General features: G+C 37.5%; 1 protein-coding gene across 1 annotated transcript; it reads left to right on the top strand.

Moving 5' to 3' along the window:
• Nucleotides 1-1,110: 1,110 nt before the first annotated feature.
• Nucleotides 1,111-18,710, top strand: mapkapk5 (MAPK activated protein kinase 5). Its single transcript, XM_087812566.1, has 14 exons — nt 1,111-1,789; nt 3,129-3,202; nt 10,528-10,603; nt 10,829-10,926; nt 11,000-11,108; nt 11,647-11,736; nt 11,808-11,903; nt 11,969-12,049; nt 12,123-12,310; nt 12,377-12,497; nt 15,550-15,680; nt 15,742-15,857; nt 16,559-16,663; nt 17,732-18,710. The coding sequence occupies exons 1-14, from the start codon at nt 1,754-1,756 to the stop codon at nt 17,824-17,826; spliced, it is 1,416 nt and encodes a 471-aa protein (XP_087668692.1). The 5' UTR covers nt 1,111-1,753; the 3' UTR covers nt 17,827-18,710.
• The last annotated feature ends 340 nt before the right edge of the window (nt 18,711-19,050 follow it).

Below are 19,050 nucleotides of genomic sequence, written 5' to 3' on the forward strand. Positions count from 1 at the left end.
TCATCATTTACTTCACTGTCAGATGTAAATTAGTAAATCTCATCACAAACAATTTGTTTATATTATTAAAAAAAGGACTGAGTCTGAACCCCCTGAATTAAAGTCATTATTATTAATAACAATGGTAATAACCATTATAATTAAATTAATTAGTAGGTGTGTGTTACAAGATAATAAAGCTGGATTCAAAAAGGTTGTGTTGAAGGAAATTATAAATGAGGAAAAATGGGCAAAAATAATGTTAGTAAGTAATTTGTATTTATATAGCGATTTTCCAGACCAGGGTCACAAAGCGCTTCAACAATCAAAACAATACTCACTAAAATATATACTTTAAAATTTTAAATTATGCTTTTAATATATATACTTTTAAAATGTAATGGAAGATAAGAAGTCAAGACAATAGTAATAAGATAAGTTATCTATCTCCGTAACAGTGTTGTGTTCTTTTTAAGATTATCCAAATTTCGAAGGGAATTTTAGATTTTTTTTTTGCATTTAATACTTTACTAAAACTAATACAATTTACTTGTATATAATATGTTTGAAATGCAAAGCAACTTTTTTTTTTGCATATCGACCATTCATTCAATTCAATGTCAGATTTAAAGGACAATTCTACTCTGGAATAAACATCTGGCATCTAGACGTTTATTTAAAACAATAAACCAACCAATAACCAATAAATGAGATCATTGGAATCGATTATACGATTTATTTTAAACTTGATTATTGATCTTAATAATCTAAATTATATATTTGAGAACCGATCAGATGTCACAAAATGAAATATGCCACTTTGCACACCTCAGACCCGCTGAGACTGACTGCCTATGTTTCTAAACCTTGCACTATATTATAGTTATTTCTGTTATTATTGTTTCTCTGTGTTTGTTTGTATTGTATTATTGCTGTGTCCGTCCACTTAACTTCATCTCTGTATACACTGCGAAAACACTGGTAAAGGTATTCTCAATTCCTTTTAATGTCATGTACATGTGAAAACAAATATAAACTAATATGATATATAACATGAACACATTTGGAATGCTGTTGCATCTATCGTGCAGTAGGTGGCGACGTGCAGCTACAACCTCGGAATACAGCGTCTGATAGAGACAAAGAAGAATAAGAACAAGCAACGGGATTAGCAAATAGGTGGAAATATTTTCAATGACTATTTTCTAATTTATTATCAAAGCGCTGAACGACGGCGCTCAAACTAACCCTTCTTTTGTCATATAACATAATCCCAGTTTCCGGGTGTTGCCGTGGACTTTCCTCCGTGTGTTTGGTCACCTGTCCGGGCACGGAATGGAGTGTTGTCAGCTAAGCTAGCTAAGCTAGCGAGCTAACGTCGTCTCTACTTTAGCTCCCATTGCTAAAAATACACCTTTATCTGACGCCCCCTCAAAAGGTGGTGCGCGAGACCACATCAGGGCTTTCTTTTCTGCCTTTTCTCGTGTGGACCTGCTGGTGTGGCTGGCTCTCTACATGGTCACCGCCGTGCTTCACCACCGCCTGGACGAGAGAGTCGAAGCCCGAGTTGGCCCCAGTCGCCCCGGGAGACCGCTTTCCTTCTCCGGGCTCCCGAGGGAGAGAAACCTGCTGGTTCTGCCTCGATGGCCTGGTCCATGTAACACAGCGTCGATCCGAGTCCGGGGTTGGTAGACCGAAACTTTTTGGAAGGTCAGAAGGGAAGCGCTTTGTTTATACTGTCAACCGGGAGAGAGAAGCATCTGCGAGGATCAACATGTCCGAGGATAACAACGCAGACAAGTTCATCAAGGTATTAAAACTCTTTATTATTGATATATCCCTTTTTTAAACACCTTTCAATCTTTTGTCACACTTTCACTGCCATGTGTGTCGTATTTAGAGTTTTATGTTTGACTACTTTTGTCTCTTTGTGTTTTTAAATTCTCGAAGTCTGAATATAATTTTTGTTATTATTCATTTTTATAACTCCTCTTGATAACAATGTATCTTGGAAGAAAGAAGTCGGTCATAGTAAGTAAGTCATTTGTATTTAAATAGCGCTTTTCCAGACCAGGGTCACAAAGCGATTAAACAATCAAAACAATACTCAATAAAATATATATACTTTAAAGGTCAAGATAATACTGAGAACAACACAGAAGTTCCAGAAAATAGTAGAGACCTTTGGATCCAAAGTGTGATGATTAGATTTCACCATTTCCAAGGGTTTAGACGACCTTCTTGTTTTAAAACACACGTGTGTTTCTAACTAGGTTAAGAGTGACTTTGATATCCGAGGGTGTGAATATGTCAAGTGGTCTGTCTGTGTCTGTAGAATGTTAACACACCTCCAGACTTATTGTTTGTCACCAGCAAGAACTGTTCAATGATCACTATATAAACATTTTTACCCTTTATTTTTATTGTAAGCAACTAATATCTTCAGCATTGTGAAGCTTTACAACGATCTTTGGAAAATGTCAAGCCTTCACATCCACTAGATTGGTTTTTGATTTTGAATTTTGATTTAGGTCAATTAAAGTGATTTCTTATTTCCTCCTTAATATATGTTTTTGTAACGCTACAACTAAGACTTGTATCTTAACAAGTCAATAGTAGTCAATTCTAGTAGGTAGGTAGGTAGAGCTTTATTGATCCCTCAGGAGGACAGCAATACAGCAATTTTTCATAAATAAAAAAAATAGGAACAAAGAGAAAGAACAAGATGATACAATATAAGTCTTAGATAAAGAACATAGATCAAATGTCTATAATGAGTGAGTATAGTTTTCAATTCATAACTGAATAATGAGTGAAACACAATGGAATGTGATGAAATGATGTGAAATCTTTTACACACACTTTTACATTTTAGAGGCTTTGGCGTGTTTCTTACTGCGCAGTCCTGATTTGCTTTCCAAAGGTCATTGAAGCACTTCTTTCTTTCACCATAGCTCTAGTTTTAGTCTCTGGCTGGGACCCCTGAAAGTGTCCCTGGCGAGGCTGTAAAATGTGATCTCGAGGGTCTCTCGCCCGCACTTTGTGAACTGGGTCACAATTTAACTTAACGAGGGGTTAACCTGACCTACTTTAAAACGTTCTTTTATCTTATCGAGCGAAGTGACACTCACTGACGTCTCTCTGAACAGGAAACGTCCATCCTTGACGAATATAACATCAACTGGACTCAGAAACTTGGAGCTGGGATCAGTGGACCAGTCAGGTGAGTCATCTGAGAGCAAACGCGTCGTTTTATTGATCGTCGCATGACGCAGTGTTTTCTGGACACTCGAGTGACACATCCCTGCTCACGCTGCGAAGTCTTTTGAGTTCGTGTGAGCTCATTCAGAATCAGGAAACATTTACTGCCAGGGTTTCAAAAACAACAAAGTACCTTTTTTTGTGGTGTTTCTGATGCGTTATAAGTAAGTAAGTAATTTGTACTTGTATAGCGCTTTTCCAGACCGGGGTCACAAAGCGCTTAAACAAACTTTAAATAAAGTATATACTTTAAAGGTCAAGATAAAACTGAGAACAACACAGGAGTTCCAGAAAATCAAGGAAAAGCCTGAACATAAAAAAACATCTTAAGATGTTTCTTAAAGGAGTCAGTAGATCATCAAGCGACAAGAGAGAGAAGATCGTTCCAAAGCTAAGGAGCAACAGTCTGGAAGGATTTCTCTCCTCTGGTCCGGAAGTTCAGGAACCATCAGTAGATTCTGATCCACAGACCTCAGAGCCCAAGCTGGGGTGTAAGTCTGGATCAGATCACTGATGGAAGGTCTGACCATGAATAGATCTGAAAGTAAGAACCAGAATTTTAAAATGATCCTGAAAGAAACTGGCAGCCAGTGAAGAGTTTGAAGGAGAAATGTGAGTTCTTCTACTAGAGCGGCTCAGAATTCTGGTTTTGTATGAACTGCAGGCGAGACACATCCTTGTTGTTTAGACATGAAAACAAACTGTTGCAATAACATAGAATCAACAGATAAAATACAGTAAAACAAATGCATTAGATGTATTAAATAATATCTAATGCAATGAAATGGCTAAATATTAAAATGTAATAGTTAAATAACATAAAGAGTAAAATGAAAATTAAATAAGGCGATGAGTTCAGGTTTTTGTGCTTTGGGAAGTTAATAAGTGAAAGAAACTTTGGTCACAGGAAGATGTTATAGAAAAGCACAAAGGGATGGAAGGAGGTTATCGTAACATTTATAGATGATAGATTAGCAACAACACAGTCACAGTAGAAACTCGCAATGAATAAATAGGAAGGAAATGAATGCATGTAAATAAAGCAAGAACACGCAGACCTTAGATAAGTAGCAGGTGTGATCATAATACTTATAATATTGCATTTGAGGTGAATTATGACGCATGTTGCCATCAGGTCGGCGTCTGTTGACAGTAAATCATCAGCGTGAAAGTGATTCTCTGTAAATAAAATGGTCTCACTGTGAGCAGTTCAATGTCCAGGGTCCAGAGACGTGGCTTCATGTTCACCGTCTGCCTCAGACTGGAGCCGCTGAACATGATGGAGGAAAAATTCTCTTTTGCTTACAGTTTTGTTTCTCCATAAGTATCTTTTGTAGCTGCTTTTTTTAATATCAGATTGACAGCTTGATTCCCATCATGGGAGCTTTTCAGTCGTCTAAATATTGTAAAAATTAACCTGTGTTTTTTATATTGATATTTTCGTTAATTGCTGACTTAGTCTTAACCCTAATTTTAAATGGTATGAAACATCTTAATTTCAACTTAAGCTGTAAAGGATAGCAAACAGAAAATGGTCTAAAAAGAAGACAAAAAATGTAGTATTGTTGAGTACTTGACTCTGGTGTTGTGATAGTGTAGTAACAAGGATATATGTGTAATATTGTCCAGTACTTGACTCTGGTGTTGTGATAGTGTAGTAACAAGTATATATGTGTAGTATTGTCCAGTACTTGACTCTTGTGATGTGATAGTATAGTAACAAGTATATATGTGTAGTATTGTCCAGTACTTGACTCTTGTGATGTGATAGTGTAGTAACAAGTATATATGTGTAGTATTGTCCAGTACTTGACTCTGGTGTTGTGATAGTGTAGTAACAAGTATATATGTGTAGTATTGTCCAGTACATGACTCTGGTGTTGTGATAGTGTAGTAACAAGTATATATTTGTAGTATTGTCCAGTACTTGACTCTTGTGATGTGATAGTATAGTAACAAGTATATATGTGTAGTATTGTCCAGTACTTGACTCTTGTGATGTGATAGTGTAGTAACAAGTATATATGTGTAGTATTGTCCAGTACTTGACTCTGGTGTGGTGATAGTGTAGTAACAAGTATATATGTGTAGTATTGTCCAGTACATGACTCTGGTGTTGTGATAGTGTAGTAACAAGTATATATTTGTAGTATTGTCCAGTACTTGACTCTTGTGATGTGATAGTATAGTAACAAGTATATATGTGTAGTATTGTCCAGTACTTGACTCTTGTGATGTGATAGTGTAGTAACAAGTATATATGTGTAGTATTGTCCAGTACTTGACTCTTGTGTTGTGATAGTGTAGTAACAAGTATATATGTGTAGTATTGTCCAGTACTTGACTCTGGTGTTGTGATAGTGTAGTAACAAGTATATATGTGTAGTATTGTCCAGTACTTGACTCTGGTGTTGTGATAGTGTAGTAACAAGTATATATGTGTAGTATTGTCCAGTACTTGACTCTGGTGTTGTGATAGTGTAGTAACAAGTATATATGTGTGGTATTGTCCATTACTTGACTCTGGTGTTGTGATAGTGTAGTAACAAGTATATATGTGTAGTATTGTCCAGTACTTGACTCTGGTGTTGTAGTATTTACAGACCACATGACTCTTGATGAAGTCTTAACTGCTTTCATTTGTTTTCAAACTAAAATATGTGCTGGCTGTGCTATATGCTGCCGGGGACTCACTGTATCCTCTCGTCCTCAGTCATCGGCAGGATTACACAGGATTTCATTGTTCATTCAGCTGAAGATTACAGCAGGTAATGACTGCTGCCATCTAGAATTTTTCCATTTTCAGAATCTGAGGAAGCAAAATAGAAAAACGGTCGGTCATACTTTCCATTAAAAAGAATGGATCGTAAAAAAAGATATACGTTATATCGCTGTATCGATTTTTCTACCCCCTCATCTCCGATGCTTCCACAGACCCTCATGAGCATCAACACATGTCAAAAGAACCTCACTTAGGTTTGTATGTCAGTGTGTCGATCGACCCTTGACCCTTGTTGTGTATCTCATGTGTGACACACTTGTGGAATCACACCAGCTTTAATAGTATCAGACGGTGTCTGTCATCCATCCGTCTCCTGACAGAACCTGTGATTAGTCACTGGTTCAGCATCAGCGTGATTCATGTGCATCATGTGCATCATCATCGCAGTGAACCTCTCATTACTCGACGCCTCTCCAGACCGTACAGTGAGTCAGTGACATTCATGAATACATTTCCCTCATTCAACCTCTCAACGTGGCACTTTCTTCACCCTCCGCCTTCAACTCTGTGATTCATTGCTGAGCTTTTGCTTCCCAGTGAGTGAACTTTGGTCCTGGCAGAACCTCCTGAAAGCTTCACACTGTAATTGAAGGTTTAGCAGCTGATTAAGGAGAATATTCTGACACAATACTTCAGTTTTTTTTAAAGTGAAATAAGCTCTACTATAGAGGTGTAAGGAAAAAAAAAAGTTTTTCTTCATGATACCTTTTTATCAGTGTATCGATTCTTTTTTTTTCTTAGTTAAAAATATTATTATTATTAATGTTAATATTTTTGTACCTAATAACTTGTGATGACACATCAACTTCAAACTCAAATGACTCAAATACTGTGACTTGAGGTGTTTTGTGTGATTTTTATTTTCACTGTAAAAGTGGTTGATGGTGTGAACATGATGCATATCTACTGGTTGTAGTGGTTTGGATTATGGTACAAAAACAATGTTAAAGTTATGTCACCAAATTTGTCAAATGTTTCATTTTATTGTGTGTGGTTTTACAGTTAATTTGGGCTGTTTTTTATATTTTCTTAAAGAACTCTGTTTAATATTAACTATATAATCAAGTCTATATAAATGAATGGTGCTGCACGATATATTGGAAAAATATCGCTATTGCGTTATTGGCACATGCAATATAAATATCGAACACATATGATTATTTATAATTTTTTATTGTATGAATCAAGCATTTCTTAAATGCGCACATCAATCAATCAGTGTCACGTTCTGTAAAGTTGTCAATTTGTACTTCAATGTCTCGTTGTTGTTTACGTCTCCGTCTGTCTGTAAACTGTGCGGCGCGTCTTGTTAGGCTCGGTTGCTATGGCGACGTGTCTTGGCTCAGTATATCCACGGAAGTAATACTTACTTCTGATCTAGTCAAACACTAGTGATCCAGTGAAGTAATACTAACTTCTGATCTAGTCAAACACTAGTGATCCAGTGAAGTAATACTAACTTATGATCTAGTCAAACACTAGTGATCCAGTGAAGTAATACTAACTTATGATCTAGTCAAACACTAGTGATCCAGTGAAGTAATACTAACTTATGATCTAGTCAAACACTAGTGATCCAGTGAAGTAATACTAACTTCTGATCTAGTCAAACACTAGTGATCCAGTGAAGTAATACTAACTTATGATCTAGTCAAACACTAGTGATCCAGTGAAGTAATACTAACTTCTGATCTAGTCAAACACTAGTGATCCAGTGAAGTAATACTAACTTATGATCTAGTCAAACACTAGTGATCCAGTGAAGTAATACTAACTTCTGATCTAGTCAAACACTAGTGATCCAGTGAAGTAATACTAACTTCTGATCTAGTCAAACACTAGTGATCCAGTGAAGTAATACTAACTTCTGATCCAGTCAAACACTAGTGATCCAGTGAAGTAATACTAACTTATGATCTAGTCAAACACTAGTGATCCAGTGAAGTAATACTAACTTCTGATCTAGTCAAACACTAGTGATCCAGTGAAGTAATACTAACTTCTGATCTAGTCAAACACTAGTGATCCAGTGAAGTAATACTAACTTCTGATCCAGTCAAACACTAGTGATCCAGTGAAGTAATACTAACTTCTGATCCAGTCAAACACTAGTGATCCAGTGAAGTAATACTAACTTATGATCTAGTCAAACACTAGTGATCCAGTGAAGTAATACTAACTTATGATCTAGTCAAACACTAGTGATCCAGTCACTCGTCTCTTTCAACCTCCTTTGTTAAAGCAACATATTGTAAGAACTTTTCATCTCGTCTCAGTTGTTTTCTTAGAAGATCATGAACTTCCAAACAAACCTGTGCGTCTTCACCGTATGCTAACGAGCTAAGTTGTTAGCGTCACAAATAAAGTGTTATGTGTGCGTCTTCACTGTATGCTAACGAGCTAAGTTGTTAGCGTCATTTATAAAGTGTTATGTGTGCGTCTTCACCGTATGCTAACGAGCTAAGTTGTTAGCGTCATTTATAAAGTGTTATGTGTGTGTGTACAAGGATTTATTATTGATTTGGTGATATCACGACGCACCGGCGGCTCCTCTCTGATGTCGCTCAGATGCGCAGGAAACCGATTCAAGTCCCGCGAGACTGAGTGTTATAAGTGAGATTTTTCTACCATCATGTCGACACCGAAGCGTTGAAATAAACAAAAGGGAAATATCTCATTGTTTCCTTTAAACCCCCGGACCTTCACTACAGTACTCATGCCTGTGCGTGCACGCGGCTACGTTTTTAGGTGAAAGAAAAAAAATATCGCATTAATATCGACATCGCAATTAAAGACACCAATATTGCATATATTTCCAATACTGTGCAGCACTAATAATAACATTGTTTATTAAATATTCCTGAACTATCTGACGTTGAACAAAAATGAGTCCCTTACTCTGCCTGCACTCGTAAAAATTGAAGGAAATGAAGGGCCACACAATGTGTCACAGAGCATTTGCTCTCTCAGGTTTGAAAGCCCTGATGTAGATTTTCACAGGGTTTTATTGCTGAGATCTGCTGGTGTTTCATGCGAGTGTGTCGACTGTAATCTGCTCTGTTGCCACATTGTTGGATGGAATGTAGCAGAGCAGCTTCCTGTGGGATCTAACAAGGATTCAAGTATTTCTGCAATGTTGACAAAATAATCCAAACGGGTCCAAAGAGTCTTGGTTCTTATCAGGTCGACACAACAAACGCAGACAAATCCTGCACAAATACCAGAACTGATCCTGTGAGATAAAACTTTTGATTTAGTTGAATGTTATTTTGTGTTTTGTCGTGACAGGATAAAACTGCTTTGTTATCAATTTACTCGTAACTTCTTGATTATAGTTGAAAATGGTTTGATTATAGTTGAAAATTGTTTGATTATAGTTAAAAATTGTTTGATTACAGTTGAAAATTGTTTGATTATAGTTGAAAATGGTTTGATTATAGTTGAAAATTGTTGGATTGTAGTTGAAAATTGTTGGATTATAGTTGAAAATTGTTGGATTGTAGTTTAAAATTGTTTGATTACAGTTGAAAATGGTTTGATTATAGTTGAAAATTGTTGGATTGTAGTTGAAAATTGTTGGATTATAGTTGAAAATTGTTTGATTACAGTTGAAAATTGTTTGATTATAGTTGAAAATTGTTGGATTGTAGTTGAAAATTGTTTGATTACAGTTGAAAATGGTTTGATTATAGTTGAAATTTGTTGGATTGTAGTTGAAAATTGTTGGATTATAGTTGAAAATTGTTTGATTACAGTTGAAAATTGTTTGATTATAGTTGAAAATTGTTGGATTGTAGTTGAAAATTGTTTGATTATAGTTGAAAATTGTTTGATTATAGTTGAAAATTGTTTTATTGTAGTTGAAAATTGTTTGATTATAGTTGAAAATTGTTTTATTGTAGTTGAAAATTGTTGGATTGTAGTTGAAAATTGTTTGATTATAGTTGAAAATTGTTTTATTGTAGTTGAAAATTGTTTGATTATAGTTGAAAATTGTTTTATTGTAGTTGAAAATTGTTGGATTGTAGTTGAAAATTGTTTGATTATAGTTGAAAATTGTTTTATTGTAGTTGAAAATTGTTTGATTATAGTTGAAAATTGTTTTATTGTAGTTGAAAATTGTTGGATTGTAGTTGAAAATTGTTTGATTATAGTTGAAAATTGTTTTATTGTAGTTGAAAATTGTTGGATTGTAGTTGAAAATTGTTGGATTATAGTTGAACATTTTTGTGGGATCTAACAAGGATTCAAATATTTCTGCAATGTTGACAAAATAATCCAAACGGGTCCAAAGAGTCTTGGTTCTTATCAGGTCGACACAACAAAGGCAGACAAATCCTGCACAAATACCAGAACTGATCCTGTGAGATAAATCTTTTGATTTAGTTGGATGTTATTTTGTGTTTTGTCGTGACAAGATAAACTGCTTTGTAATGAATTCACTCACGACTCTCTGTTTGTGGAACAAGAAGATCCATTTCAAAGAACATTTTTTTGTTTTCTAGAGTTTGTGTGAAGAAATCGTCTCAGGAACGTCTCGCCCTGAAGATCCTCATCGATCGCCCCAAGGCCAGGAATGAGGTACGGTTTGATGGATCGTACGAGTGTGATTGTTGTGTTTTAATCATAGGTTTAACTTTTAGACACAGACTCCAGTCCTGAATCAAGCCAGAGTTGTTAGTTTCAATCTCAGCGAGAGGTTTTAAAGAAGTGATAATAATGACGTGCAATTCTTTTATCAAACACCGAGGTCGTCATGATGTTCACATGTCACTCGTGTTTGCTTCTGACGTGTCAATCATTCAGGTTCGACTCCACATGATGTGTGCCAACCATCCCAACATAGTGCAGATCCTGGAGGTTTATGCCAACAGTGTCCAGTTCCCTCACGAGTCCAGCCCGAGGTGAGAGCCTCGTCGCTGCTGACGTCGATGTGACGCTTCGTTATGATTTAATTTTCCTCGCTTGAATCTCCAGGGCCAGACTTCTCATCGTCATGGAGATGATGGAGGGAGGAGAACTTTTCCACAGAATCAGTCAGCACCGGCACTTTACTGAGAAGATGGCCAGTCAAGTCACAAAGCAGGTGAGTTGAGAGCGCCCCCTACCTTTTGATTTGATTACAGTTGAATATTGTTTGATTAAAGTAGAAAATTGTTTGATTATAGTTGAAAATTGTTTGATTATAGTTGAAAATTGTTTTATTATAGTTGAAAACTGTTGGATTTTGGATGAAAATTGTTTGATTATAGTTGAAAATTGTTGGATTAAAGTTGAAAATTGTTGGATTATAGTTGAAAATTGTTTGATTATAGTTGAAAATTGTTTGATTATAGTTGAAAATTGTTTGATTATAGTTGAAAACTGTTGGATTTTGGATAAAATTGTTTGATTATAGTTGAAAATAGTTTGATTATAGTTGAAAATTGTTTGATTATAGTTGAAAATTGTTTGATTATAGTTGAAAACTGTTGGATTTTGGATGAAAATTGTTTGATTATAGTTGAAAATTGTTGAAAAAAAGCAACTGTTCTGCAGACATAGTTCAAAGTGCCAAAGCTTTTTTTTAACCTGATTTTTATATGAGAAACTGTTGATAAAAATGTTGATATTATCTTCTGTAGATCAGTCAAGCCTTGGAGCACTGTCACTGTCTCAACATTGCACATCGTGACCTGAAGCCGGAGAACCTGCTCTTCAAGGACAACTCTCTGGTGAGAAAGTCCTTCAAGATAAACTAACTCTTCGAATCATGGCTCAGTATTGATGGAACTCTGGCTCTCAGGACGCTCCCGTGAAGCTCTGCGACTTCGGCTTCGCCAAGATCGATCAAGGAGACCTGATGACGCCTCAGTTCACTCCCTACTACGTAGCACCTCAGGTGGAGTGTGAAGCTCATCATGATAGACAAACAATCGACACAAACTCAAGCTGTTGTGACTTCAGGTTCTTGAGGCTCAAAGAAGACACCAGAAGGAGAAGTCTGGAATTATACCTACCTCACCCACTCCCTACACCTACAACAAGGTGAGACGGAGGTTCTTCTTCTGGAGGATCTTCTGGAGGATCTTCTCGGATCTGACCGCGGTGTTTGTTGCAGAGCTGTGATCTGTGGTCGCTGGGCGTGATCATCTACGTGATGCTGTGTGGATATCCTCCCTTCTACTCCAAACACCACAGTCGGACCATCCCCAAGGACATGAGGAAGAAGATCATGACGGGCAGCTTCGACTTCCCCGAGGACGAGTGGAGTCAGATCTCCGAGATGGCCAAAGACATCGTGCGCAAGTATGTGTCGACGATGGCTGCGCTTCGCCTGACCTTGATTATTGACCTTGACCTTGTTTCCTCCAGGCTCTTGAAGGTGAAGCCTGAAGAACGACTGACCATCGAGGGGGTTCTGGCTCATCCGTGGCTCAACTGCACCGAAGCTCTGGATAACGTCCTGCCCTCGGCTCAGATGATGATGGACAAGGTCAGTGAAGGTCGAGCTGAGGTCAAGAGTTTTTATCCTTCAAGACAATTGTACACAGACTTTACTTAAATAATATGGCTAAAGAATGTATTTTGTCTTCTTTTAATATTGATTGATTTATTGAAAAACCCTTATTTTTTACCATGTTTTTGCATCAGTTCTCAGGAAAACTTATTAAATATAATTACAAAAACAATACTAGATTATTTTAGAAAAACATGATAGTAAACTAAAACTAAAGGGAAGCATCGGATGTGGAGCGACTTTGTGGAACAATCTAGAGACAGAAACAAGTACAAATATAAATCTGTTAAAAAATGTATAAACAAATGTTTCTTATCAAGTATATGGAAGAGTGTTATAATTGAGAAGGATGAAGGATAAATCTAGTGTTGAAGGCCATTTAATTACCGTCATTTCCGGACTATACGCCTCTTTTTCTCCACACTTTGAACACTGCGCTGTATAGTCGATGCAGCTTTTTTCTTTCTTTTTTTTCGTGGCGCCGAAAGCATTTTGCCAAGTAACAGTCGACCAATAAAATTGACGAGTAGTTCACAGATGTCCAATGAAATAGTTCGATCAATCAAGTGCACTTTCACGACTATTGTAAATCAGTCATTTGAACTCGCCCTCGTCAACACGGACGATAGTAGAAGAAAAGAATATGATGCGGCTTTTAAGTTAAAGACGATCACTCTGGCGGTTAAAGAAGCAAATGGAGCTGCTGCACGTGATCTTGGCATAAATGAATGGATGGAAAGAAGGTGGAGACGTCAGTGTGAAGAGCTGAGCCGATGCAGAGAGACGACGAAAGCTTTTTTGTTTTTGTATAAACTAGGGCTGCAAAAATATCGACATCGCGGTATTGGCACGTGCGATATGCATATCGAAAACATGTGATGATTTATATTTTTTTCATTGATTAATCAAGAATTTCTTAAATGTGCACTTCGACCAATCAGTGTCACGTTCTGTAAAGTTGTCAATTTGTACTTCTATGTCTCGTTGTTGTTTACGTCTCCGTCCGTCTGTGAACTGTGCGGCGCAGCTTGTTAGGCTCGGTTGCTATGGCGACGCGTCTTGGCTCAGTATATCCACGGAAGTACAGTAATACTAACTTGTGATCTAGTCAAACACTAGTGATCCAGTGAAGTAATACTAACTTATGATCTAGTCAAACACTAGTGATCCAGTGAAGTAATACTAACTTATGATCTAGTCAAACACTAGTGATCCAGTGAAGTAATACTAACTTATGATCTAGTCAAACACTAGTGATCCAGTGAAGTAATATTAACTTATGATCTAGTCAAACACTAGTGATCCAGTGAAGTAATACTAACTTCTGATCTAGTCAAACACTAGTGATCCAGTGAAGTAATACTAACTTCTGATCTAGTCAAACACTAGTGATCCAGTGAAGTAATACTAACTTATGATCTAGTCAAACACTAGTGATCCAGTGAAGTAATACTAACTTATGATCTAGTCAAACACTAGTGATCCAGTGAAGTAATACTAACTTATGATCTAGTCAAACACTAGTGATCCAGTGAAGTAATACTAACTTCTGATCTAGTCAAACACTAGTGATCCAGTGAAGTAATACTAACTTATGATCTAGTCAAACACTAGTGATCCAGTGAAGTAATACTAACTTCTGATCTAGTCAAACACTAGTGATCCAGTGAAGTAATACTAACTTATGATCTAGTCAAACACTAGTGATCCAGTGAAGTAATACTAACTTATGATCTAGTCAAACACTAGTGATTTATTATTGGTTTGGTGATATCACGACGCGCCGGCGGCTCCTCTCTGATGTCGCTCAGTTGCGCAGGAAACACATGGAAGTCCCGCGAGACTGAGCGTTAGAAGTGATATTTTTCTAGCATCACGTCGACACCGAAGCGCGGAAATAAACGAAAGATAAATATCGCATCGTTTTCCTCCTTTAAACCCCCGGACCTTCACTACAGTACTCATGCCTGCACGCGGCTACGTTTTTAGTTAATATCAATGTCACACTTCAAGACACCAATATCGAATATATCGCACTTATTTCCAATATCGTGCAGCATAAGTATAGACATTGTTTTCTTTTTCATCAGCCACTTATGCCGTGATTCAGACAGACCGCCTGCACCTCAGTGTTCGGTGTATTTTCCTGTAGATTGATGGAACTTCGACATTGATCGCTGCCTGTTTCGGATTTATGTTGGACATGAGCTTTGGGACTTTGGGTATTTTGTCTTTGGGTTGATCGCGGGTGTTTAAGTCGTGTGTTTTCTAAAGAACGGTTCATTTATTCCTCTGTCGTGGAGCGGCTTTTGTTGATGAATTAAAAATGAGATGTTAGTGAATACATTTTTGTTTGCTTCAGGATCGGCTTTGGTGGGTGTTTTGTGGTTTTTATAAAACAACTGCTGTCACAGTGAAGTCGTCATTAGAGCTCCTTGCAAACATGTGTGACGTCCTCTCCATAAGTGTTTGAGACGATCTGTCACAATAACAAGATACGTTTTTCAGCTCATTTTTAATATGACAAGGTGGGATTTTGTAGAAGTACAAAATAGATTTTCTTTCTAAAATTAGAGCATGCAGCTTTTAATCTGGTGCGCTCTGTAGTCTGGAATTTACGGTAGTATATTATATACTATAGCATTATATTAGAGTATATTTGTTATGGCTATCTGTATAGAAATAGTTGGTATGTATTATAGATATATTGCTACAAAATGTAAAAAAAATTGAAAAGGGGAATTAAAACAAATATATTTTATATGTTTGAAAATTGTATTATATGTTTGATGTTTTGTTATTTCATTTTTTTAAACTTTATATTTATTAGTATTTTCCTCTTTTGTATGTCTAAATAATTACATATTTTATTCATGAAATCAATAATTATTTAATATTTATTCTCAACTGTCATCAAGACAAACATTTAAGTACATTTTCGAGCCTCACCAACACACTTGAGTATAAGTTGAGCATTGTGAGTAGTGGTTTGACCCTTGACCCTTGACCGATCCTCTGACCTCTGCAGGCCGTGGTCGCCGGGATCCAGCAGGCTCACGCGGAGCAGCTGGCCAACATGAGGATCCAGGACCTGAACGTCAGCCTGAAGCCCCTCAACTCCGTCAACAACCCCATCCTCAGGAAACGGAAACTCCTCGGGTAAGAAACGGCGTCACCGCGGCGACGGCGCTTGATTGACGGACGCCGTCTCGTGTTGCAGGCCGAAGCCGAACGACGGTTTCTTCATCCATGACCCGGAGAACGGAGGCGAAGACTCTAATGTAGCGCTGGAGAAACTACGAGACGTCATCGCTCAGTGTATCCTGCCACAGGCTGGTGAGTCCACGAGGGTCCAAGAGTTCAACCTTTCATCAGATCCAGTCTGAGAGTCAGATCTGCAGCTTTCACTGCTTTTATCATCTCCTCTCAAGGTCACCATCTCACTGACGCCATTTGTTACGATACAAAAAAACATCAACTCCAACAGAACCCATCATCTCTACTTCTACGTCTCTTCCAAATCATTTATATTGGCCCTAAGTGAGAGTCAAACACACCATCCTACTTCTGGTACCATTTGTAACGGAGTGTATAGAAGAAATAACTTTTTTTAATGTCAGTAATAGGTTTGTAGAATACATTCCTCTCTCGGTTTGATACGATTCAATACGATGATCTTCAGCTCAATTTAAAAAAGAAAGAAATATTAAACGATAAATAACATCATTATTTTACAATTTAAAGCATAATCACACTTTTATTCCTTTGTTAAAAAATGTTACCGTCATAATTTACCCTATTTCTTGACTTCTTGTTTAAACTGATTCAGTCAATGATTCAGTTTGTCGTCATAGTTGTTGTCACAACTTACTCAGCAGAGGAAACCAGAGAACTTGAAATAAACTCAAACACAACATAATGTTCTAATTGCAGTCAAATGTCTGTAAAAACGTGCTTTGGTGATGATTTTGCTGATATTTGAACGTCCGGATCTTCTTTAATTCTCGTTAAAAACGAGGATTTCCACCTTGTTTCAGGCGAGAACGAGGACGAGAAGCTGAACGCGGTGATGTACGAGGCCTGGAGGTTCAACATGGACTGTAAGCCGCTGAGAGACGGACTGCAGGGTCTGAGCTGGAACGGTCGGTTCACCTTTCTGTCATGAAGTTTCTGTCCTAGATTCATTCTGTGATTGACAGCTGTCACGACCTCGTCATTTCTCACACGACGGAAAAATGGTTTTGATGAATCCAATTGTTTACAGAAGCTCAGTTACAAAGTTCCAAAACTTTATTTATTTAAAATTCTATAATCTGAGAACTTGTTTTTTCTTCTTCATTTTCCTTTTTTGGGCCTTCACACAAGACAACACAAGGGATACCACAAACACATTTGTCTTCGTACCTTCGGGTCACCTTGACCCAGAGATGACTCTGCTCTAGTAGCGTTTAAAGCTATTGACAAATAATTTTTCTGTTGATCAAAAGTTCAAGTTGCAAAATAATGAAACCAGTGTCGTCAGAATATTTGGTCGAATGAAAATGTTGCAACTTTTTTTAAGCTTTGAATTATTTATTAAAATAATATTATTCATTAATTCAGGACGAGCATTAACTTCTGTTTCGATCTTCCAGGACGAGCGTTAACTTCTGTTTCGATCTTCCAGGACGAGCGTTAACTTCTGTTTCGATCTTCCAGGACGAGCGTTAACTTCTGTTTCGATCTTCCAGGACGAGCATTATCTTCTGTTTCGATCTTCCAGGACGAGCTTTAACTTCTGTTTCGATCTTCCAGGACGAGCATTAACTTCTGTTTCGATCTTCCAGGACGAGCATTAACTTCTGTTTCGATCTTCCAGGACGAGCGTTAACTTCTGTTTCGATCTTCCAGGACGTGCATTAACTTCTGTTTCGATCTTCCAGGACGAGCATTAACTTCTGTTTCGATCTTCCAGGACGAGCATTAACTTCTGTTTCGATCTTCCAGGACGAGCATTAACTTCTGTTTCGATCTTCCAGGACGAGCATTAACTTCTGTTTCGATCTTCCAGGACGAGCATTAACTTCTGTTTCGATCTTCCAGGACGAGCATTAACTTCTGTTTCGATCTTCCAGGACGAGCATTAACTTCTGTTTCGATCTTCCAGGACGAGCATTAACTTCTGTTTCGATCTTCCAGGACGAGCATTAACTTCTGTTTCGATCTTCCAGGACGATTGTTCTCGGACCGAGTGGATCGCCTGAAGTTGGCCGAGGTGGTGAAACAGGCCATCGAGGAGAAGACCAACCTGCAGGAGACTCACTAGCGCCACCTTTCTAACCTCTTTTTATATCCTTTACTACCACTTTTTAATCCCGTCGAGAGGCTTTTCTACGTCGCCTTTTTGTTATTCCGCCGTCGCACCTGATGTACAGCTGTAGATATCTTCCGCAACAGGCGCCGGGAAAACAAAAGTATATTTTCATTTTTGCAAAAAACAAAAATGAAGAGGGACAAAAAAAATGAGTTTCTTCTCCGTCAGAATCTGTTTTAATCAATTCCTGTTTGTCGTTCTTTTATCCGAGAACTTTATTTATTGAATTATTTTATACACGATCGTAGCCCGTCAGCAACAGGCTCTAAATTTACAACGTTCTTCCAAACCTTTTGTCAAAGTCTGACCCGAATGGATTCTGTCAGAAGCTGCTCACGTGGACTTTGATTGACGTCCAGTTTTGACGAGGCTTTTCTAAAGCATGCCGCTTCGTCACGTTGCTAACTGTTAGCATTCCTCCTGAGCACCACGGCCTCAGACTGGCAAGAGCCACACTGTCTTGAAGACTCGCGACACGTTGCTGAACCTTCGCCGTAGAAACTTGTAAACATGTGAAGCTTTTTCTTCATTTGCTGTTAATTTAAGACGAAAAGTGACTTCTTTGAAGCTCCAGTGCCTATTCTCGGATCCACACGTTCGACCTTCAAAGTGACCTTCGTGGTCGTCCGGACGATGGCGAGCTTGACGTGGGTTGATCTGATTGGACGGTGACCAACGATTGATGATGTTAATGGATCCCCGCGTCATCCGCAGACATCATGGTGTAGCAGGAGGTTCTGAGTCTGGTTCTCGAGAGGAAACGCCAGGAACGACTCGCTGGATCAACAACGTTTAGACGAACATTAAGAAAAAGTGACAATAAAAGGAAAAAACGACTTTTTCGTCTCAACTTAAAATAAGATCATTTAAAGTCCGATGATCCAAAAATGAGCAAATGTGCCTTTTTTTTATTTTACTTTTGTCACGTGAAGCTTTTTTAACTATTATTTTATCTAAAACCTTTGATTTTTAATTTATACATTATATAAAAACTCATTTTTTTTATTTTATTATTGGCTTTGAATTTATCAATAACTTAATTCTCAAGTGACTTAATCTCGTTTTATATATTTTACTTTATTCACTCATTTATCTCTAAATAGTAAAAGTATTTAGTAATAATAGTAAAAACTAAACTTTATTTTTATTCGACTATAAGTTTTTAATTTGGCTCTA

This window comes from Callionymus lyra, chromosome 1 (assembly GCF_982586985.1).
Source record: "Callionymus lyra chromosome 1, fCalLyr1.hap1.1, whole genome shotgun sequence".
NCBI classification, from domain to species: domain Eukaryota; kingdom Metazoa; phylum Chordata; class Actinopteri; order Syngnathiformes; family Callionymidae; genus Callionymus; species Callionymus lyra.

Coding starts and splice junctions, on each gene's coding strand:
- mapkapk5 (XM_087812566.1), top strand. CDS start 1,754: ATGTCCGAGGATAACAACGCAGACAAGTTCATCAAG. Junction 10,927..10,999: donor CCTCACGAGTCCAGCCCGAG/GTGAGAGCCTCG, acceptor TTGAATCTCCAG/GGCCAGACTTCTCATCGTCA. Junction 16,664..17,731: donor GCAGGGTCTGAGCTGGAACG/GTCGGTTCACCT, acceptor TCGATCTTCCAG/GACGATTGTTCTCGGACCGA.